Genomic DNA, 24,369 nt, shown 5'->3' on the forward strand with positions numbered 1-24,369 from the left:
AAAAAATAAAAATAAAAAAAAAAAGTCTATTAGTGTTAATATAAATAACATTTTAATGAAATACTCTTATGTCCTCCTGTAGTCAATCTGTTATGATATCACACGTCACATACTTCTGGAAAATTCTACTGTACGCTCGTGAGAAAGAATGGAAGAAGCAAATAATGTCTTAAATAGTATTACCAAAACAGTTTTGATTTTGCAGACCCCCTAAAATGGTCTCAGAAAACCTCCAGGGGTCCACATCCCTACTTCAAGAACTGCTGCACTATTCATATTAACGTTTTTTTTTTTTTTTTTAAACTGATTAACTTGGTTTAAAGCCTCCACCTGCCCAGGCCATTTGATTACTTCCTATGAACCTATTAACCTCCTAAGGAGCTAAAGAAAGGGAAACACTGCAGCAAGGCATCCAGTGAGTCTGACCCTGAAATGCAAGGAACCCACCACCCCTTCACCCCTGACTGGGGGAGGAAAAAAATCAGAATTGGTGGAGGAGGGGAGAGTTAATGAGTGTGTGTGCTTGCAAAAAGCAAAATCAAAATTCTGATTCTATATTTGGAAAATATAAGTCTTGATGGAAACTATAGTAAATAAATCTAAAGGAAATACTGGCTGCTGGAATATGCAAACAATGACCACCTTGTGCATAACTCAATCGGGGAGAAGACATCCTGTTATAGCCCTAGAGCACTACCTGTACACAAGAAGCATTCAATAAACACTTACTGGGGTGATCTGAGGCCTTGAATACTCACATTAGTAACCACACACACATCAGAGATGGAGACAAAACAGTGAAGAAACAGGGTTTCTCGTGTTTTAACAAATACCAATGTGGTTTTAAAATTCCATTATTTTAAAGCTGAGGGAACTCCCTGGCAGTCCAGTGGTTAGGACTCTGCCTTTCCACTGAACGGTGCACAGGTTCGATTCCTGGTCGGGGAACTAAGATCCTGCAAGCTGTGTGGCGTGGCCAAAAAGGAAAAAAATAATTTAAAGTTGAATGAATCAATTTTCTTCAAACTTTACTTTCATAAGTAATTTTATGTGGTATACTTGGATCTCCTAAAGATCCAAGGGATTTCCATCTCCCAAAGGGATTTCCAAAGAAACCCCTTCAATAACACTGTTCTGGCCACAGTTCTGTTTTCTTCCTCATTCTCATGGCCAAATCCATCAAAAATGCTGCCTTTCCAGTTCCTCTTTCCTCTGATCTTCTGAGACTTTGTTTCTATTCTCATGACAGGCCCCTTGATCACTAGTTTCTTCTGGTTCTGCTCAAAATCCACCTTCTAAAGATTCTATTCTGATTTTGTTATTATACATTTTCATTTTCAAGTACTGCTGTTCAACAAGTATCTAAAGCAAAAACAGAAAAAAAAAATGTGTTGCATTCAGCTAAATCAAACTGTAGAAGAGAGTCATTTTATCAAAAGCAAGTGTCCTCAGAGTGAAACATTATCATTTAACATGATGTGTGTATGTGTGGCAATGAAAACTGAGGGGGAAGCTCCTAATCCCCTCTTCCTTCCAGTTCCCTTGCTGGGATGACTCAACTACCAAAATAACCTTGGCCCAGAGCTGGAGCCTGGAGAAGAGCTCAGACCTCGAGGTCACCAAAAGAGGAGGTAACTGTGGGGCATCACTAGGTGCCTCAGAAAGATGCAGACTGGAGAGAAGACCACTGACTCATTCCCAAGGTTGTGGAGGGCGTGTGTGTGTGCGTGTGCATATGTGTGTGTGTGCGTGCATGCATGCACAGCAAAAGCCAAGGGAATTCACTAGGCAAGGAAACAGGAGTGTCCCTGGCACTTGTGTAAAATTCTGGGAAATTCCATTTATTCACTCTGACGCCTAAAGCAAAGTGGAAAATTACAAAATAGGAATAAAGAGAGCTCACACATGAGAAGGGCTTCCCCCCCCCGCCCCACATTCCTCAAATCAAGAGTCCAACAAACCTGCAGCAAATACTCACTGGAGGAAAAATCCTTATCTTCCACTTCCTGTTAATTAACTACTGGTCAAAAGATCCTTACACCCTGCCCCTGACTGGTGTTAAAGCATCTACAACCACCAGCATCTACAAGAGCAGGCAGAAAAAAGATCCCAAGTCCTTTAAGAGGACACAATAATCCAGAAGAACGGTAAATTAGTCAGCTCAGGCTGTCAAAACAAAAAATACCACAGACTGGGCAGCTTAAAGAGCAGAAATTTATTTTCTCACAGTTTGGGAAGCTGGAAGTCAGAGATTGGGGTGCCAGCACGGGCAGCTCCTCTTGGCTTGCAGATGCCCACCTTCTCACTGGGTCCTTACAAGTGGAAGAAAGCAAGCAAGCTCTCTGGTGTCTCTTCTTATAAGGACACTAATCCTATCAGATCAGGGGCCTACCCTTATGACCTAATTTAACCTAATTATTTCCACAAAGGCCCTACCTCCAAACAGGCTTTAACATCTAAATTCTGGGGGACACAATTCAGTCTACAGCAACGGAGAACAAGCCTATCAACTATAACAGCTCCCTACAAAATAAAACTTCAAATTAAAACCTAACAATACAAACAAAATGGGTGAATGGCACAAGCACAGGGTGGAGTAAAAGAGGCAGACACAAAATAATAAACACTGTATGATTCCACTAGAAAAATTTTAAGAGAAAAAAACAGAATATGGTGTTTCAGAAGTCAGGATAGTGGTTATCTTGGGAAGGAAGGACAGTGAAATGATTAGAAGGAGGTAAAAAGGAGGACTTCTGGGGTTCAAGTTATGGTATATTTTTTAATTTTTTAATTTTTTTTTTTGCGGTACGCGGGCCTCTCACTGTTGTGGCCTCTCCCGCCGCGGAGCACAGGCTCCGGACGCGCAGGCTCAGCAGCCATGGCTCACGGGCCCAGCCGCTCCGCGGCATGTGGGATCTTCCCGGACCGGGGCATGAACCCGTGTCCCCTGCATCGGCAGGCGGACTTTCAACCACTGCGCCACCAGGGAAGCCCAAGTCATGGTATATTTTTGCCCTGGGTCATGGTTAAGCAAATGTTTACACTTTTTCTGGATGTGTGCTATGTATCAATAAGGAGTTAATTTTTAAAAGTCAGTGATGACTTTAAAAAATCATAGTGAAGTCAATAGATAATGATGCCTAAAACTGAAAAAATAATTAAGAATAAAACATGCTATTAAAAGATATGAAAGTAAAACCTAAAGAATCAGTTAAAAAGACTGAAAGTGGCCATCTTAGGAGATTAGGAAATTGTGTGTGGGGGGAACACATAACAAAAGAAAAAAAAAGCCTTGACTCTCTAAACTGTATAATATATAATTAACTTGAATAAAAATAACAATGAAAAGCACCTCCATACCCATAATGAGGACATTCAGTTAAAGATGGCATACTAATCACATGTGTTCTCTCTTCTTCCACCTGATAGTCCAATTAAACAATAAAGACAAAATGACAAAGAATGGCAAAGAGAATGGGAGAGGTGGCATCAGCAGACAAGTGACTTAAATAATTTCTGGGGGACAAAAATCAGAGACACCCAGAGCAGGGCACATACAAGCCTAGAGTATGCTCTAAGAAGGGTGCAATCCGGGAAGAACTTAGTACTGACCAGAGAAAATAACTCAGTGCCTTGAATACGGAAGGTCCCAGCGAAAGGCCAACTTTCCTCCCAGCCACTGTGAAGCCAAGCCAGGCACCTGAGCAGCACCTTCCACACACCTCACGTAGAGAGCTCTCAATGTGCTGCTTATTTCTCCACTCTTAAAAACGTTTTCGGGAATCAGACATCTGAGGAAAGCCTATACCCTTTTCTAATACCCCTTCCCGTGTATCTGTTGTTAGGGGTATATCTGTTGTTAGGGGAAAACACCAGTAACAATAACTCTCCTCCTTCAGAAAAAAAAGGACAGTTGATTCACGTTATTCACGGTAATTACAATTCTATGAAGTCACTCTGAACACTGAACTAGTGAATACTGAACCACTGTTCCTAGGGGGGAAGAGTTAAGACTCCTGTGAGCCCCTGGTCATAAGATTTTCATCAACTGATCAATACATAATCTTGTTTTATGTGTGTTTCTGTTTAAGGATACCTCATTTACTATACATTATTGATTCATTAACACTGAACAGCACTATCTAACTCATGCCTGAATGAAGCTTACCTAACAAATGTATTTTCTCTGTAAGGCACGTCAAAGCCTTGCACTTAGGAACACTGGCTAATACCTCAGCCCTACAGTTGGGGGCCATTTTAAACAACAAAATCGCCAACAAAATGCACAAAAATGTGGAAAATGTGTACTAAATAACCACAAAAAGGGCATCTGTTTATAGTATGAAGGCTGAAAGAAGGTAGAGTGTCACCTTGTTGGGGCTCAGCTGGGGAAATGCACATTAAGCAATTCAAACTTTTTACTGCTCTGTGCATGTCCGAAAAAGACTGCAAAAGCACAGCTAGTACTGATATTTGGGATTACAAATAATTTGTAGTATGTGAATTTGCAAGTATGGAATTTGTGAATAATGGGATTGACTATATCTGTTCCGAAGATGGATAGTGATGGTTGCAAACACTGCAAATGTACTTAATGCCATTGACATTGAGCTGCACTTAAAAATGGCTACAATGGGCTTCCCTGGTGGCGCAGTGGTTGAGAGTCCGCCTGCCAATGCAGGGGATACGGGTTCGTGCCCCGGTCTGGGAAGATTCCCGCATGCCGCGGAGCGGCTGGGCCCGTGGGCCGTGGCCGTTGAGCCTGCGTGTCTGGAGCCTGTGCTCCGCAACGGGAGAGGCCGGCATACAAACAAAAGATTGGAAGATAAAGTTAAAGACATCACTCAGAAAGTAAAATAGAAACAGAGACAGAAAACCAAGACAGATAGATAGATAGATAGGTAGATAAATAAATAAGTAAATAAAATAAAATAATCAAGGCTCTTGGGAATTCCCTGGCAGTCCAGTGGTTAGGACTTGGCACTTTCACTGCCAGGGCCCAGGTTCAATCCCTAGTCAGGGATCTAGGATCCTGTAAACCACATGGCACAGCCAAAAAAAAAAAAGAATTCTAGAATGATGATTTTTAAGTAATAAAATGAGACAATTCTCCAGAACTGAAAGATAAGAATGTTCATATTGAAAGGGTTCAATGAGCACCAGGAACAAAGAAAGAAGACCAAACCCACTCCTTGGCACTTCACTGTGAAATTTCTCAACAGCACGGATAAATGAGAAGAGTCTAAAAAGCTGCTAGAAAGGAGGGGGGGAAAGCCATTTACACTGTTATACTCTAGACTTTGGAACTACCAATATCGGAAAACCCACTATGATCTTAATCTTGAGTTTCCCACTCTCTAACCACCTCCTCTTACCTTTCCCACCCACCCACTCTAGAATCCCAATAACTATCTGAACTCACCGGGATCCACAGCCATCGATCCCACCACCTTCTTATGGTCTGCCTTCTCCCTCAAGTACTTACTTCCTACTTAAATCTATTGTCTTTAATTGAAATCACTCCCTTGGGTATTCCAAATCAATGCCCTTGCTCTGTTTCCATCTCACTACACTTACTATAACAAATCCCAACCATCTACAAATGTGTCTGCCTGTGTCTGGTTAAGTGAATGTTGCTGGACAGTAAATTATAGCCAGGCTGTCTATTCCCGCTTTAAATCCATGACCAGTAACCTCAGGGAAGCGTTAAGGCTGCCTGGTAATTCTACTATATTTCTCAGTCCATTCACTCTCCTACTAACCTGTTAATTACTGTAACTTGCTCAGATCTCTAGTATCTCCCATCTCCTTGACAGTCACATTCTTAGTTGCTAATCTTGCTTTCTATTTTACTGAAAAAAGAGCTGCAATGAAAAGAAAACTTCTCAAGCTCCCACCCTCATACAGAACCACTCATCTGCAGAATATTGGCACAGTACCCTCTATTTTCCTCCTACTTCTAAGTAAGGACTGTCCATGTTATCCAAAGACAATACCTCTACCACCCCCTCTCACCCATTCCAGCACCTCTCCTCAAAGCACCATTTTTACCCTTTCTCTTAAATTATTCCCACTAGCAGACAAACATGTTGGTATTTTGCCCATCTTTTTTTTTTTTTTTTTGCGGTATGCGGGCCTCTCACTGTTGTGGCCTCTCCCGTTGCGGAGCACAGGCTCTGGACGCGCAGGCTCAGCAGCCATGGCTCACAGGCCCAGCCGCTCCGCGGCATGTGGGATCTTCCCAGACCAGGGCACGAACCCGTGTCCCCTGCATCGGCAGGCGGACTCTCAACCACTGTGCCACCAGGGAATCTCTTGCCCATCTTTTAAAAAATATCTTGGCCTGATATCTCCCTGTAGCCACTACCCCATTCATCTGTGCCTTGAAAGCACTATCTTGCTGTTTTTAACCTCTACCCACCTATTCTCTCTTGAACTAATATGTTACATCATATGCATCGGTACTGCAAGGTATTTGAAAGATATGTTGGATCAATTTGCAGGAAATACACAGAACCATGAGAAAGTTTAAAAAAAAAAACACAAAACTTGAGGCAACAATTAATTCTAGACAAAATAAAAAATTATATAAGAAAATAAATTATTGTGGTCCAATACCGAACAACATTTACATAGCTTGACTAAGTTAAAAAAAAAACCTAACTTTAACCAAATATATCATTGCAATAGAAAGGCTGAGGAAAGCAAAGTAGATGTGGAAGTGAATCATAAGAAAGCTATATCCATCTTCCATAAGGAGAAAGTCAGTGATATCTACAATTATAAATCAGGAGATAACCAAGCCTAGAAAACTGAAAGTAGGAGCCTTTGATTAATGGTACTGAATGATAAAGAGGAGGCAAAGGAAGTCTGATTTTAGTTAGAAGCTTTTTAGCATTATTTGACTTTTTAAGCTATACACATGTATTACTTTGGAAAATAATTTTTTAAGGCAGTAAAAAAACAGTCTCAATTAAGTACCAAATGACAGATACAAGCGAGTTCTCCTGTAGTTCACGTTAGGGGAGAGATCCCTGGGGGCCTATGAAAATAACTAAGGGGAAAAATGAACTTGAAAGAAAAACTTGACTTGAAAGAAAACTGTAACATTAAAACAAACAATATTTCAAAAACCAAAATAATCTTCAGCTGTGAAAAGCTAGCCAAAACCAAGACAGCAGATGGAACTAACATCCCCAAATCCCAAATATGGGATAGCTGCTTCTATGACAATAGGTAGCATTTTCATCAAAGAGTTAAAACAGATGAATTTTATGACTGGTGCCTGTATTTTTAAATATATATAAAATAAGGATTTGGGTGTTTTTCTGGTCTAAAAATTAAGAATCATCCTAGAGAGATAGGTCTCATCTACAGTGGACTTCTACCACAATCATTCTATTTAAAGACTTGATTAGAAACTGTTCACTAGATGTAAGACGTTCTCTTGGTTATAATTCATTAATCTAATTTGTCTGTTACAGGAGTTCCCTGGAGGTCCAGTGGTTAGGATGTGGTGCTCTCACTGCCAAGGGCCTGGATTCAATCCCTGACCAGGGAACTAAGATCCCAAAAAGTCGTGCGGTGAGCACCCCACCCCCCACAAAACAGACAAACAAAACAAAAAAACCCCACAAAAACTAATTTGTCTGTTCAGTAAAAACGCCATTCTTCCATCACATAAATTTTCTTGAGTATCTTTTATGTTCACAATGTCCTTGTAACGTAAGTGCATGATATAGATTATCCCCACTCTCTTCTTTCAGGGAATTCTTTCCACTGTATAATCCTACTACATTGTTAGTCTTATCCCAATGACAGCAATTAAAACTGTCTCTTACCATAACATATAGTAACTCTTTATCTCCTACTGACTCAGAATGAATTACATCTCTGAAGCACCAACACCACTTTCTGGAGCACTCTGGGTTTTCTTTAGTGGTCTTACTACCTCAATAGGAAAGATACATCCCATTCCCATAAAAGGGCAAGAGAATGCTGATGGAAAAACTTTAGTCTCTAGTGGGCTGAGAACAGTACCAAGTGATAAAAATAATAACTAGACTAGAGTTTTAAGTTTCTATTAGGAATATTATACTATAATAAACCTGTAATAAAACCAACTTTCTAGAAAAACTTCAGTTTTTTACCATATGACCCAGCAATCCCACTCCTGGGTTAATTATCTTAGAGAAATAAAAATGTATGTTCACACAGAAACCTGTACAGGAATGTTTATAGCAGTTCTATTCATAATTGCCAAACATGGAAACAACTCAAATGTCCTTTAGTGGAGGAGTGGATACAAACTGTGGTCCAGTGATACAGTGGAATACTACTCAGCAATAAAAAAGAACTAAGAATACTATATGCAACAACCTGGATCAATCTCAAAAGCATTAGAGAAGATATACTGTATGATCTCATTTACTTGACAGACTTGAAAGAAACAAAATTATGAGGATGAAGAATAGACAGGTGGTTGCAGGAGGTTATGATGGGGGAGGGAGCAACCATAAAGGGACCACAAGGGAATTTTCTGAGGTAATGGGACTATTCTGTATCTTGATTACGGTACTGGTAACATCAATCTATAAATGTGTTAAAATTCATAGAACTGTACATCAAAAGAAAAAATGATATATAATTTAAAAAATAACATAAACTTGCTTAATTTTGGTATCCAAAATGAGAGTAAGTTCAAAAGGTGCTCAGATACAAGATGTTATGCAAATTTGGTAGCCTTCCCATATATTCATAAACCCCATTCACAACAGCAACAAAAATTATAAAACACTTTGGAATGAACATAACAAGAACTATGCAAAACCCAGATGAAGAAAATTATGAACCTTGAAAACAAAATTGAGACACACTTCATAAGCCTGGATAGAAACACTTGGTATCATTAAAACAGCAAACTGCCTCCCAAATCAGCTTATAAATTCAATTAATTTCATCAAAATTAATCTAGTCAAAATTCCAGTAAGGCTGTTTTTAGAACATGGCATCTTATTTCTAAAATTCATCTGACTGGGTGTTCCCTGGAAGTCCAGTGGTTACCACTCAGCACTGTCACTGCTGTGGCCTGGGTTCAATCCCTAGTCGGTGAAGTATGATCCCGCAAGCTGTATGGTGCCACCAAAATAATGAAATGGAATGAAATGGAATGAAATAAAATTCAGCTGACAGAGTAAATTGCAAAAAAGAGCAATGAAATTTTTAAAAAATAAGAATAATCAGCAGGGGACTTAACCTACTCCAAAAAAATCAAAATGTACAATCAAAAGGTGCAGTACTAAAAACACCATGATATGGGCACAAAACTAAATAAATTAAATCAGAGAAACAAAAAGGGAATTTAATAAACAGTGGGGAGAGAACAGATGATCTGGGACGAGCAGTAATGCACACAGGGGAAAAAAAATTAGAACCCTACACCTCATACTAATCCCCCAAAATACATACCAAATGAATTAAACATTCAGATGCCAGCCACAGGAGTATTTAAAGAAAAAACAGAATCAATTTAAAAAATCTTAGAAGTAAACCTTTCTCACCAAGACATGAAACCCAGACAGATCAGACTGATGTCTGAAACACATAAAAGGTTTAAATCACTAAGATTTAAAAGAGAAAAGAAAAATGGATACAGGATATACAACAGGAAACTTATTTTAAAAAGAAAATAAAAATGACACAAATATACGAAAATATCATCAATCTAAGTATTTATCAGGAAAAAGCAATCTTTTTAAAAAAATACCATTTATTGCTCATCTGATAGACAAAAATTATCTACGATATTAGCAAGGGTGTAGAAAAATGGGCACTCTCACTCATTCCGGTAGGGCTAATGAAACAGTACAATGTTCTCTCAAAACCAATTTAGCAGTACCTATTTACAGTATCAAATATTCATCCCCTCTGACCCAGGACCTCCACACTTCTAGGAATTTATCCTACAGAAACACTCTTAAAAAGAGCACAGAAAGTTATGTTAAAGAACGTTCACTGCAGACGTTTGTAATAGCAAAAAAATCAGAAACTACCCAATGCCTACCAACGGGGGTGAACTATGGCGCCAGCACACACTGGAAGATGACGTTCCATTAAACATAACATCAGATCTATGAGCACTAAGATCCAGAAGTGATCAAGTATGTTGCTAAGAAAAATTACCATTAAGTCCCATGAGTCCCTTTTGGTTAAAATAAACAAAAAGTTACTGTGCTGAAAATGATCCTCTTTGAGGAGAGAAAGTTTAAGGAATTTTATTTTCTACATAATGAATTTCTATAATGTTTACATTTTATATGATTCTGGGTAAGACCTACAATAGGGGGAAAAAAGAATAAAATTGTTTATTTCAAATTTTTAAAAAAGTGTTTTAATTTACCCACTATCTAGTCAGATTCAAGTCATTTCTGGAGAGAGAACTTACTAGATATAAACATGGTAAGCCACACTCCAGCACACATGTTATGTAAAAGGGGAGAGCGTCTGTCTGTCCCACTCCTCTTTTAACCCACCATCTCCACCTATGTAAGGAAACTGGCCGAGTAACCACTCGAGATTGGTGGGGGAAATAAACTCAGAGGTTTTGTTCCTTATTTCAAAAATTTTTGATCAAGGGCAGCAAAGAAACCTACACCCACTCATGCTATTTACTGATTCCAAAAGCAGTCCAGGCATCTCTACAACCAGGAGTCTTAACCAGGGAACTGTCACTAAAATTGAGATGAAATGTGAAGAGGCAAGTTTTTAGTTACAGTCTTTACTTAAGACTCCAGTTAGCATAGACCAATGCTCCCCAACCTTCTTCAGGTCCCAGCACACACAGAAAATCGGAATATTTGTAGGGCAAATTGTAGCAAACCCAGGGTGGGTCCTGCTCCAGCAGTCCTCAGCATGGTGGGCTGCAGGCATCAGTACCATGGCACATCTGTAATACCACCTTGGCACACATATCAGGAGGCTTTGGTACATGGGAAGCATTTTTTTATAAAGCTTCCTTCAAAAGTAACATTAAATTCATTCAATAAATATTTATTAAGTACTTAACATGTGCCAAACATGATTAAGTACTGATGTCTACCCTATAGACTAGAGGGGGAAGACAGGTAAATAATCAATTCCAACATAATTGTAATTGTAATAGTAAAACGTAATTGTTTATGTAATTGTAATAGTAAAACATGCTATCTAAGTAAAGTATCAGGATTTTTAACATGAATCCCATGCCTGGGGAAAGGGAGTCTGTCAATGACTACTTTCCAGAATAAGTGACTCCGATACAAAAGGGTGAAGTGTATTTTAGGCAAAGGAACTGCAGGTACAAAGATCCAAATGCAATAAATGATGTCAAAAATTTAAAAAAGGCAGAACAGTTCTGTACTGCATAAGTAGAATGTGAGGAGGGAGTTTAGTAGCAGTTGCGTAAAAAAATATTTATTTATTAATTATTATTATGATTTTTTTGGCTGCGTTGGGTCTTAGGTGCTGCACTAAGACCTTTCTCTAGTTACGGCAAGCAGAGGCTACTCTTTATTGCGGTGCATGGGCTTCTCATTGTGGTGGCTTCTCTTGTTGCAGAGCACGGGCTCTAGGCGCGCAGGCTTCAGTAGTTGTGGCACGTGGGCTCAGTAGTTGTGGCTCACGGGCTCTAGAACGCAGGCTCAGTAGCTGTGGAGCACGGGCTTAGTTGCTCCGTGGCATGTGGGATCTTCCTGGACCTGGGATCAAACCTGTGTCCCCTTGCACTGGCAGGCGGATTCTTAACCACCGCACCACCAGGGAAGTCCCTATTAGTTATTTTATTATCTATTTATTTTGGCTGTGCCAGGTCTTAGGTGCGGCAGGCAGGATCTTCACTGCAGGATGTGGGATCCTTCAGTCCCATCTTGCGGACTCTTAGTCGTGGCACGCATGCAGGATCTAGTTCCCTGACCAGGGACCGAACCCAGGCCCCCTGCACTGGGAGAGCAGAGCCTTACCCACTGGACCACCAGGGAAGTCCCTAGTAGCAGTTTTTTTTTTTTTAATTAACTTATTTTTATTATTTTTTAATTTTTGGCTGCGTTGGGTCTTCGTTGCTGTGCGCAGGCTTTACCTACTTGCCGTGAGCAGGGGCTACTCTTCATTGTGGTGTGCAGGCCTCTAATTGCGGTGAGTTCTCTTGCTGCTGAGCACGGGTTCTAGGCACACAGGCTTCAGTAGTTGTGTCCCGTGGGCTCCACAGCGCAGGCTCAGTAGTTGTGGCCCACGGGCTTAGTTGCTCTGCGGCATGTGGTATCTTCCCGAACCAGGAATTGAACCCATGTCCCCTGCATTGGCAGGCATATTCTCAACCACTGGACCACCAGGGAAGTCCCCCTAGTAGCAGTTTTAATGGAAGTGTTTTTAATAAATATGGCATGTGGTTGAGTAGAAAGCCAGTATCACAAAAATTAGGAAAGCATGTGCCTCGCTGCACAATAACCTATCAAACATAAGCTATGAGAAAAATATTTGGGGAGATGACAAAACTTCTTGAGGATAAATCTATAAAAACAGACAACACTATTGATTTTTTCAAGCACCATGAGCTTATAATGAAGTTAAGAATTTTTACTGTGGTGGTAGGTATACATTTACCACTGAAAAAGAACACTACCTCTTTTTAAATGCAGAAGGTTATTCAAACTCAATATAATCTTTATAACATTTAAAGAAATGAGAAAGCAAAAGAACTCCCACATAATTAATACATAAGCTTCTTGTTCTTAAAAAAATGTTTAATTAGCCCAAATATATACATTCTTTTTCTCTTTCTCTCACATGGAACTAAACAGAGCAAGTGTACTAACAGAAATAAAGCATAATTTGTATTTACCTCTCTGCCTGTAAGGATGTGTCTTGCCAATTTCACTTTTGCAAAATTCCCCTTGCCGATTGTTTTCAACAGTCTGTAGTTTCCGATGTGAGGTTGTTCATCTGCACAGGAAGCTACAGAGTTTCTACACCGTGCTCCAGAGCGCCCAGTGCGAGAGGTAACTTCTTGCCGCCCGTCTCCATGTGACGTGTGCTATAATAAAACATACAACAAACATTAGGAAACGAGAGACCCACGGTACTTGACAAGTTTTAAGAGCCTCTAGTTGAAGAAACAAAACATCACTGCTTTAATTTTAATCCCAATACATGTGGCACTTCAAAGGGATTTGCCCACCTGATATAAATTTATGAGGAAAACAAGAAAATGCTGAGAAGAGAAATACCAAGTGTTGAAATTCAACTGGGTGTTCAGAAAGAAAGGAGATATTTTCTATATGTGGCTGTAACATAAAATAAGAGAAACAGGACTGCCTTACAGTCGTAAAGAGCTTAACTTTTCCACTGTAAAACAACTATACTCCAATAAAAATTTTTAAAAAAAGAACTTGACTTTTTCATATGCTATTAAATGTACCAGCACATATTATCCTTAACACACCCTGTGATGCAGGCAGAACAGCTAATATCACCATTCACCAGATGAGGATACCCTGAGATTTATTCACTGCCACATCACTAGTGAAAAAGTCAAAGAGAACCTAGATTCCCAACTTCTTTCTAAACTATGCTGCTAACAATAATTTAAAACAATGTGTTTAAAGACACAGCCAGACTCTGTAGTCCCTGACAAATATTTGTTGAAGAGATGAATACAGTACTCAATATACTCCATAAAGGTAAAACAAATCATATATGCCTGTAACCATATTAAATATAAAGGTACGAGAGATACAAATCCTGATGTGTACGATTCTGTACGTACAAGCAGCCAGCTGCCTAGTGCTTCCTCTTTCCCCTAGTGCCCAAAGGATGCCATGCCCCACTGCCTACTTTTCATGGTTGCTAACTCCTTCCTGCTCAAGGAAGGCCTCTCACTCTCACGACACTACAAAGACACTTTCAACCTCTTTCATTCTTTTCTCTTTTCCAACTTTTTGTGCAGGAAAATGTCCCTTGTTTCTCATGCTCTCTCTCTCTCTACCTATAGGTCAAAACAAGCCTGATTCTAGGTGATAAACATAAGAAACTACACTTTGTAACACACTCATATCAAGGAAAAAGGAAAAACAAGTATTTTACAGTAAAAGCTTAAGAATTTGTGCCATCAACTTAAGTCCTCAAACGATGTCCTTTTCAGAATGTCCACGTTAATTTCTATCTACTTTTTCATATTCCTCTAAGTAAATCTCTGTCCCTCATGTACCAGGTTTTGGGATAGGTTCTCTTCTGTTTTATTCAATTTTCACATAATACTGCATTGCAAACAATTGCTATGTTTTTTACCGCAAATGTATACTTTAGGTTAAACACACTTTTACAAACTGGTTACAAATCTAAACAACTTTGTTCCTATAACAAAAAGATTCTAATTTCCTAGTTATAAAATAGCCTATTATAGGGTCTCCCCTGGTGGTTCAGTGGTTACGAATCCGCCTGCCAGTGCGGGGGACATGGGTTTGAGCCCTGGTCCGGGAAGATCCCACATGCCACGGAACAACTAAGCCCGTGTGCCACAACTACTGAGCCTGTGTGCCACAACTACTGAAGGCCATACGCCTAGAGCCTGTGCTCCACAAGAGAAGCCACCGCAACGAGAAGCCCGCATGCCACAACAAAGAACAGCCTCCACTCGCTGCAACTAGAGAAAAACCGTGCACAGTAACAAAGACCCAATGCAGTCAAAAATAAATAAAATAAATAAATTTAAAAAAATTATTTTAAAACATAGCCTATTATAAACAAGGACTTGATTAAAGAAAAAACTAAAATAACAACTAAGTTATTACACTAAGGCGTTACACAAAATAGGTATATTGTAACGCAAATTTTTATACATCAGCTGGAGTACAGTTTTTAAAAAATTTTGATAACCATTATGTTTATTTCCAAACTAGATGTAAGTTTCATAAAAACGGACAGTAATTTATTGTTCCTTAGATCTTAGCAGTTGGCATATAACAGGTACTTAATAAATACTGGAATGACTAAATAAATGATATCAAAATACTGATCACTGTAACATTCACATGGTTAAATTACGGGAAATTTTTATCTCCCAAATTTCTTTCTTCTATTCATTCATTCAAATATTTATCAAATGGTAAGGTATAATAGACTTTTAAAAATAAATTTAATTAATTAATTAATTAATTATTTTTTATTTTTGGCTGTATTGGGTCTTTGTTGCTGCACGCGGGCTTTTCTCTGGTTGCAGCGAGTGGGGGCTACTCTTTGTTGTGCTGCGCAGGCTTCTCATTGCGGTGGCTTCTCTTGTTGCGGAGCACAGGCTAGGTGTGGGGACTTCAGTAGTTGTGGCACACGGGCTCAGTAGTTGTGGTGCACAGGCTTAGTCGCTCCACAGCGTGTGGGATCTTCCCGGACCAGGGCTCGAACCCGTGTCCCCTGCACTGGCAGGCAGATTCTTAACCACTGCACCACCAGGGAAGCCCTGTATAATAGATATTATATAAATATGAGCTGGGCACTGTTTTGAGTGTTAGAAACAGCAGTGCATAAAACAAAGTCCCTGTTCCCATGAGGTATATGTCAAGTGGTTTTACTATTTATGCAATGAAAATATAGTTTTTAAAATTATACTGCTATCCAAAATTTTGGTCAAAAAAGCTCTTTAAATGCAAACATAGGGCCTCCCTGGTGGCGCAAGTGGTTGAGAGTCCGCCTGCCGATGCAGGGGATACGGGTTCGTGCCCCGGTCTGGGAGAATCCCATGTGCCGCGGGGCGGCTGGGCCCGTGAGCCATGGCCGCTGAGCCTGCGCGTCCGGAGCCTGCGCGTCCGGAGCCTGTGCTCCGCAACGGGGGAGGCCGCAACAGTGAGAGGCCCGCATACCGCAAAAAAAAAAATAAATAAAAAATAAATGCAAACATACACTTTCTAATTTATATGTTTTATAAATTCAGCCCTTCATGTATTAAGTTTTACAGAGTGAGGTACAGTTAAACAGACAAAATATTAACTTTTATGCAAATCAACTGTCTTCTGCATGTAAAAGAGAAATATCAGAAACTTAAAATTCACAGGCATCTAGTTTATACCTTTGCATACTCTCCAATCTACTTATAATAAAAACTAACTCCTTAGCACTACATCCACTAGCATGTAACCTGCAGGAGAACACAGAGATCTTTGCCTGTTTTGTTCCTTATCAGGTATTCCCAGAAACTGTAACAGTGCCTGGCACATAGTAGCTGTGCAATACATTGTTGCTGAATGAATGTTAAATGAATTCAAGACCCTCTGTGATGTAATCCATTCCTCCTCTCCCGCTACATCATCCACTATTCTTTAGCACGATCCTCCCTCAGTTTGAGCGCCCTTCCTTCTCTTCAAACCTAAGAAAATCCTACTCATTCCCTTATGTTTGAGTCATTTGTCACCATCTTTATGAAGCCTTCATGACTCTCCCTGCAGCCCATCAGAATTTCTTTTCCTTTGGGCTCTGGATGTAACTCTGCTTGTATCTATCTCTATTTGGCTACTTTGTTGTAGACAATTATCCACCACAATACACTGACTTCCCAGAGAAACTCACACCCCTCACTTGAGGTTCACAATAGCCATGTGCCTAAGACTGGCCAATGAGATATGAGTGAAAGTGACATGTCATTTCCATGCTGAAGCATTTATTGCCAGTGCTTGACCCCAGCCCTGTGGTTTTCTCTCCTGAACCCAGAGCACTGTCCAAAGATGGAGGGTCACAGGACCAAATGGCCTGGAAATGGAGATCACTCTTCATGGAGTCAATGAAGTTGACAGTTTTTTTAAACTGTGTTAAGACACTAAGATTTTGGTCATGTACGTTACCACAGCATAACCTAGCCTAACCTAATACACCGTTATGCAAATAAATAATCATAATACAAACCCAAAAGAAACCTGTACTTCCTCGTAAGAGTGTAAACTCATAGACTGAAATATCTGATGTTTGTTAAATTCCAACAGTTACTGAACTTTGTATAGTTTGATACATAAAGTCCTGAAATTTTTAAATCTAATGTGTTTAAAAAATTATCTCAAACAGAAGCAAATTAAATTGCATTTCTTGGCCTTCATTTTATTTTTCCCATGCATCCATCAGTGGCCCTAAAGAAGAAAAAATTTCCTAGCATTTTAACAAATAATTTTGAATTCTTGTACTATTAGCCAATTACTTCATGCATGAATTTTTTTTTCCTCCCTAAGGTGACAATAAACAACCTGAGGACCAAAAAAAAAAAAAAAAGTTACATAATAGTAGCCACTTTTTGTGGCAGCACTAAACACACAACAGGCACTCAGAGCTGTTTAATCTCAAAGATTAAAGGAGTCCAGGGACTTCCCTGGTGGCGCAGTGGTGAAAAATCCACCTGACAATGCAGGGGACACAGGTGTGAGCTCTGGTCCAGGAATATCCCACATGCCGCGGAGCAACTAAGCCCATGTGCCACAACTACTGAAGCCGGCGCGCCTAGAGCCCGTGCTCCGTAACAAGAGAAGCCACCGCAATGAGAAGGCTGTGCACCGCAACGAAGAGTAGCCCCTGCTCGCCGCAACTAGAGTAACCCTGCGCACAACAACAAAGACCCAATGCAGCCAAATAAAAAAAAAAGAAAAAAGATTAAAGAAGTCCTGATCCTTCTCCATCTCAAGGAATTGACCTGAGCCACTTTATCCACCATGAAAACTAGAATATGGGCAGTGCTACTAAAAATTAGGCAGTGGGCTTCCCTGGTGGCGCAGTGGTTGAGAGTCCGCCTGCCGATGCAGGGGACGCGGTTTTGTGCCCCGGTCCAGGAAGATCCCACATGCCGCGGAGCAGTGAAGTCCATGCGCCACAACTACTGAGCCTATGCTCTAGAGCCCACGAGCCACAACTACTGAGCCCACGCACCGCAACTACTGAAGGCTGTGCGCCTAGAACCTGTGCTCCGCAACAAGAGAAGCCACTGCAGTGAGAAGCCCATGCACCGCAACAAAGAACAGCCCTCGCTCGCCGCAACTAGAGAAAGCCCGCGCACAGCAATGAAGACCCAACGCAGCCAAAAATAAATAAATAAAATAGATAAATTAAAAAAAAAAAAAAAACTCGGAGAGAAAAAAGTGTCGTTATCCGTAGATGATATGATCTAACTGCAAACCAAAAGAATTGGAAATACCACTAGAACTCAAGAGAGAGCTTGGCAAGGTGCAAGATCAACCTATAACTACAGTTCCTTACACCAGTAGTAACCTACCACAAAATTTAACTAAAAATAAGTATTCATCATAGCAATAAAAACTAAAAAGTAGGTAGAAAGTAACTTAATTAAGAATATATAAGAGCTCTCTGGAGAAAGCTTTAAATTTTTAATAAAAGACATAAAAGATACTCTGAGTAAATGGGAATTCTATACTCTTAGATAGATAATATTATACAATCTACCCAAATTAATCAATAAGTTCAATGCAATATGAATTAAAATTTCCAGCCAGTAATTTATGAGTAATCTTAAACTTACTCTAAAGTGTACATGGACGAATATTTCATGGCTGCCAGGTCAGCCTTGAAAAAGAAGTTAAAAAAAAAAGTTCAGAAATGAAAAGTGATCAAGGTTAAAACCAGTAACAAGATGTATCTCTTTCATTGCACCCTCTAAAAGCATGCGCTGAGAGGGACACAACACCTTTTCTGTGGCATCCTTGCCAAAACTATATAACCTTAGTCTAATTTTGAGAAAGCATCAGACAAACTTAAATTGTGGGATCTTTGATTGGAACTTAGAACAGAAAAAGAACCCTGGAGAAAAACTGGTGACAATTCAAATTAGTTCTGCAGTCATCATTAACGGTATCAGACCAATGTTAACTTTCTGGTTTTCATAACTGCACCATGGTTATCTAAGTGTTAACATCAGGGGAACCTGAGTGAAAAGTATACATGAACTCTGTACTAATCTTGCAATTTTAAGTCTAAAATTATTTTAAAATAAAAAGTTCAACAGACAGATACATATAAAGGTACGTAGATTACATATATTACAAAGCCACGGTAATTTTTAAAGAAAAGAAAACCTGTAGGGTATCGGCACAACAGAAAAACAGACCAATGCAACAAAATACAAAGCTAAAAGGCATGAATGTATGGGAACATAAGATACAATGAAAGCAGTCCTATAAACCAGTGGGGAAAGGATGGACCATTGAGTGGATAGCAGTGGGAAAACTGGTTCACTTTATCAGTCTACAGAGAAAAATAAAACTAGATCCCTACCTAAGTCCATACACAAAAGGCAGGCTCCCTTTTAATCTAGAGGGATTAAAAAACCTACATGTGACAAGTAAAATGATAAAAGGTTAATGTGAAATGTGAGAGAATATATCCTTGTGAGCCAGGCATTTAAGCAAAACTTCAAAAGCACAAACATAAGGCAAACGTTGGTTACACCAAAATTAAGAATTTCTGTCCAATAAGGGTCTTATAGAAAGATGACAGAAGATACATGCAATGTCTAAAACCTACATCAGATTAATATCTAGAAAATCAAGGAACACCTAAGAATCTACAAGAAATAAACAACAACCAAATAGAAAAAGGGACAAAGGAAAAGCAGCAATTTACAGAAGGCCCCCAGAGCCAAGGAATATACAGACATACTAAAAACCATAGAGAAACGCAAGTTAATAATGAAGCAGCATATTAAACTACTTTAGTAGGCTGGCAAAAAAAATTAGAAAGCTGGATAATTCTAAATGTTGGAGGAACCAAGGAGACAAAAACCCCTGTGCACTACTGGCGGGAGTGTGGGCTGACAGAGCCATCCAGAAGAGCAACCTGGCACTATCTGACATCTCCTGTGACCCAGGAGGTCCACTCCTAGCTACACATCCCCAAGAAATTCTTACACAGCTCCACAAGGGGACATGTATGAAGATATTCATTGCTGCATTGCATGGGGGGAGGGGGGGAGGGGGCAGGTAGTCTACCCCAGCAAGTAGGTAAAATGTGGTAGGACTCATACCACAGAGTGCTATGCAGCAGTTAGAAGCAACAGATTCGACGCACAGATGAGACTATGCAATATTTACACAAAGTACGAAACATACACTTCTAAGAACACGTACATGTACACGCATGACAATATATTAAAATGTTAGAACAGTAACCTGTTGGAAGGATAAGGAAAGTGACATATAGGTATTAACAGGAATAAATAAGCAAGAGAACAGCCTCACACTGTTCAGATCAAAGATACGACTTTTGCAGCTGCGTTTATGAAAATGTTTCCAAAAATATGAATAATAGGGAAGGGGAACTATTATTGTTCATATGCATAAATTCAAATTGGTTTCACTTGTAATAAAACACTTATTATTGGCATAGCAAGTGAACTATCTATTATGAAATAAACTGAAAAATAATTTACTTGACCAATCCTCAGAAGAATAAGGCACAAATAAATTGTGGCTAAAAACTTTGACTTGGTAGCTTCTGACCAGTTAATTATATGCTAAGCACTTACTAAGTAGCAGGTACTATAAGGGGATAAAAGAGATAGAAAAGTATGGTGTCAAACTTTTAACACTCATAATCTAGCTGGGGAGCTCACACGGGGAACAGTAACTGAAACAAGGGGCAATCTCCACCCCATGAGAAAATCAGAGAGTGAATACTCCAAGCTCCATCCAATAGATTCGTGAGCTATGCAAGAAATTTGCAGTTTTCCAGTAGCAACATTAAAAAAACATAAAAAGGGCTTCCCTGGTGGTGCACTGGTTAAGAATCCTCCTGCCAATGCAGGGGACACGGGTTCGAGCCCTGGTCCGGGAAGATCCTACATGCCGCGGAACAACTAAGCCTGTGTGCCACAACTACTGAGCCTGCGCTCTAGAGCCCAAGAGCCACAACTACTGAAGCCCACGCGCCTAGAGCCCGTGTTCTACAACAAGAGAAGCCACCGCAATGAGAAGCCCGCGCCCTGCAACGAAGAGTAGCCCCTGCTCGCCACAACTAGAGAAAAGCCCGCGCGCAGCAACGAAGACCCAATGCAGCCAAAAATATATATATAAATAACATAAGTTTTTAAAAAAACATGAAAATAGGTTAATTTTAATAAGTTTATTTAACCCAATATATTCCCAAATGTTTCAACACATAATATAGAAAGAGTAAGATTTACATTCCTTTTTTCATACTGTCTTTGAAATCTAGTATATATTTTATACTCACAAGACATCTTAATTCAGACTAGCCACATTTCAAGTGCTCAGTAGCCACATGTGCTGGACAATGAAGCTCTAAGCACTCAGAGAGTATGATCACATTTGGGCGAGACGAAGGAAAAAAAGGGATGGAGACTTTGATGGACAAGTAGTAGAGTTCTAATGAAAGATGAAGGCCATTTCAAGCCAGGCACCAGCACAAGGAGAGCTTAAAAAGCTTGGGGGGGGGGCCTCCCTGGTGGCGCAAGTGGTTGAGAGTCCGCCTGCCGATGCAGGGGATACGGGTTCGTGCCCCGGTCTGGGAGGATCCCATATGCCGCGGAGCGGCTGGGCCCGTGAGCCATGGCCGCTGAGCCTGCGCGTCCGGAGCCTGCGCTCCGCAACGGGGGAGGCCACAACAGTGAGAGGCCTGCATACCGCAAAAAAAAAAAAAAAAAAAAAAGCTTGGGGGGATTGGGGGTGGGAGGGAACCTCTCTTAACCTTCAAGTCTAGCCAGTTTCATCTCTCACAACTCTTTCATATGCCACTAACACTGAAAAAAAAATGGCTTTAGTTCCTTGACATCATGATTGCTCGCAATTTCTTACCTTTATGTTCTTGACTAGGCTGGTACTTCTCTGTCTTGCATCCCCTTGCTTAGCTTGTTAATTCCTACACTAAAGTACTTGACAATGAGCTCCTTGAGGGTAAGAATTATCTCATCTCTGTATTCTTAGTACACAGGACCTGGCAACCAGCAGCGTGAAACTGCTAGATGAATAGACAGCCAAGGAGAATTGTTTGGCTGTAGTGTTAAGTTTATATAGGTGAACAGTTAAAAAAAAAAAAAAAAAAAACAAGCTAGAGAAGTGGGTCAAGAACTTTGAATACTAAACCAAAGAGTTTAGATTATCCAGTTTTCTAGAATAACACTACAAAAGCTATCTCAAAGGGGAATTAACATTTGAAGAACCCCCATTATATGGAGCAGACTGGGCCAAGCACTTTATACGTGTTAGTTTCTTCAATCACAACAACCCTGAATAGATGGTGTTATTCTCTTTTGTTAAATAAAAAAGATGTAATATACAGCATGGTGACCATAGTTAATAATACTGTATTATATATTTGAAAGTTGCTAAGAGAGTAAGTAGATTTTTCAATTCTCATGAACAGGAAAAAAAAAAAGCCTGTAATTATATGTGGAGATGGATGTTAATTGTTAACTAGACTTTTTGTGGTGATCATTTCACAAAATATACAAATATCAAATCATTATGTTGCACACCTGCAACTAATACAATGTTATATGTCGATTATATTAAAGTTTTTAATTATTAAAAATTTTAAAATGAAGCACAGACAAGTAATTAACTTGCCCATAGTTCAGTGACCTGTTTCAAATGCAAACCTGTAACTCCAAATCCCAACTTCTCTTATGTTTTGTCGCTCTTACTTTTTGGCTCCTCATCTGGTCCACTGTTCCTCAGCAGTGGCTTCAGAACCTCTCCCTCAACCCCAGCCCTAGGCTCCCACTTTATCTCTCACTTCCAAGCCCAGACTCTTTCCATCAAGCCTCCCTTTAAGAAAGCTATCTGAGGTTTTAAGAAAGGAGAAAGAAGATGAATTCATTGGAACTACAGAGGGAAGAGGCTGAAGATACAGGACACGAGAGATGAGAGAAATGACAACATAGAGATGAGAGATGAAAAGACCAGTAAACAAACCACTAATGATGGCTAACATTTAGCTATTACTTATTATGAATCAGGCACCATTCTAAATGCTTTACACATATTGTCTCATTTAATCACTAATTCGACCAATATTTATTTACTCTTCACCTGTAATAAATGACCAGCATGTTCTAGGTATCTGAAATAGTATCAATAAACAAAACAAATATTCCTGCTCTCAGGGAGCTTTCAGTATACCAGAGGAAACTGACAAAATACAATAAACATAAGAAATATGGAAATTATAAACTATGTTAAAGGTAACAATGCAATGGAAAAAAAAAACAGATCAGGATTAGGGAGGTTGGGAGGGTCATAGATGGTCAGAGTAAGACTCGCTGAGCTGATGTTTGAAAAGAGGAGAAGGTGAGACAGTTAGCCATGTGGATATCTGGAAGAAAAGTGTTCAAAAAGAAGAGCCAATGTCAAGGCACTGAGGTTGGAGTGTCCCTGGTGTGTTCCAAGAACAGCAAGAAGACACCTGGGTCTATGAATATAGTGGGTGCGGAGAGGTAGGAGATGAGGACAAAGAGGTAAGGGAGGCCACAGCATGGAAGACCCTATTCTTATAACAGCCCTATGAGGTCATTACTACTACCAATCCCACTTTATAGATGAGGTAACTGGGGCATGAACAAGTTAAATAACTTGTCCAAGGTCACACAAAAAAATGCCAGGTCAGATTATAAACCCAAAGAGTTACTATTATAGTGGTTGGAAAACATGAGCCCAAAGTCTTTAACATACCTCCCATTACAGGGAAAAGTCTATGTCCCTTCCACTTGAATCTGGGTGCCCATGACTGCTCTAACGTTTTAAGAATAAATGGCAGGGGATTTCCCTGGTGGTCCAGTGGTTGAGAGTCTGCCTTCCAATGCAGGGGACACAGGTTCACCCCCTGGTCGGGGAACTAAGATCCCACATGCCACAGAGCAACTAAGCACGTGCGGCGCCACAACTACTGAAGTGGTACGCTCTTCAGGGAGTGTGTGTGTCCCTGCATTGGCAGGCAGATTCTTGACCACTGCGCCACCAGGGAAGTCCCAATAAATAAATATATTAAAAAAAAAAAAGAATAAATGGCAGAAGTGATACTACATGACTTCTGAGGCAAGGTCATAAAAGGCAAGCAGCTTCTGTCTTGTTTGCTGAAACACCGAGTCACCTCATGTGTCCAATCACACTGGAGTCTCCATGTTGGAGAGGCCCATGTAGCCACTATGGCTAACTCCCAGCTGAGCCCAGCCTTTTAACAATACCTGCCAAGGTGCCAGATATGTGAGTGAAGAAGCGGTCTTAGGATGTGGATCTTCCAGCCCAGCTACTCAAACCCCCCAGCCTTTCGTTATTCCCCCAAACTGAAGTCCCAGCCATAAACCATTCCCGTCTGAATTCCTCACACAAAATCTGTGAGTATAAT

The 24,369-nt window shown here is 40.0% G+C and overlaps 1 protein-coding gene across 6 annotated transcripts in view; it reads right to left on the bottom strand.

The window, feature by feature from the left end:
- Positions 1–24,369, bottom strand: part of MARK3 (microtubule affinity regulating kinase 3) — a 108,197-nt gene that overhangs the window by 75,400 nt on the left and 8,428 nt on the right. For all 6 annotated transcript variants that reach the window (XM_060095584.1, XM_060095582.1, XM_060095583.1 and 3 more), the window contains exon 2: positions 12,875–13,066. In XM_060095584.1, coding sequence (XP_059951567.1) covers positions 12,875–13,066 — 192 coding nt within the window. The remainder of the gene's footprint in view (positions 1–12,874; positions 13,067–24,369) is intronic.

The sequence above is a fragment of the Mesoplodon densirostris genome, chromosome 4 (assembly GCF_025265405.1).
Source record: "Mesoplodon densirostris isolate mMesDen1 chromosome 4, mMesDen1 primary haplotype, whole genome shotgun sequence".
Taxonomy (NCBI): domain Eukaryota; kingdom Metazoa; phylum Chordata; class Mammalia; order Artiodactyla; family Ziphiidae; genus Mesoplodon; species Mesoplodon densirostris.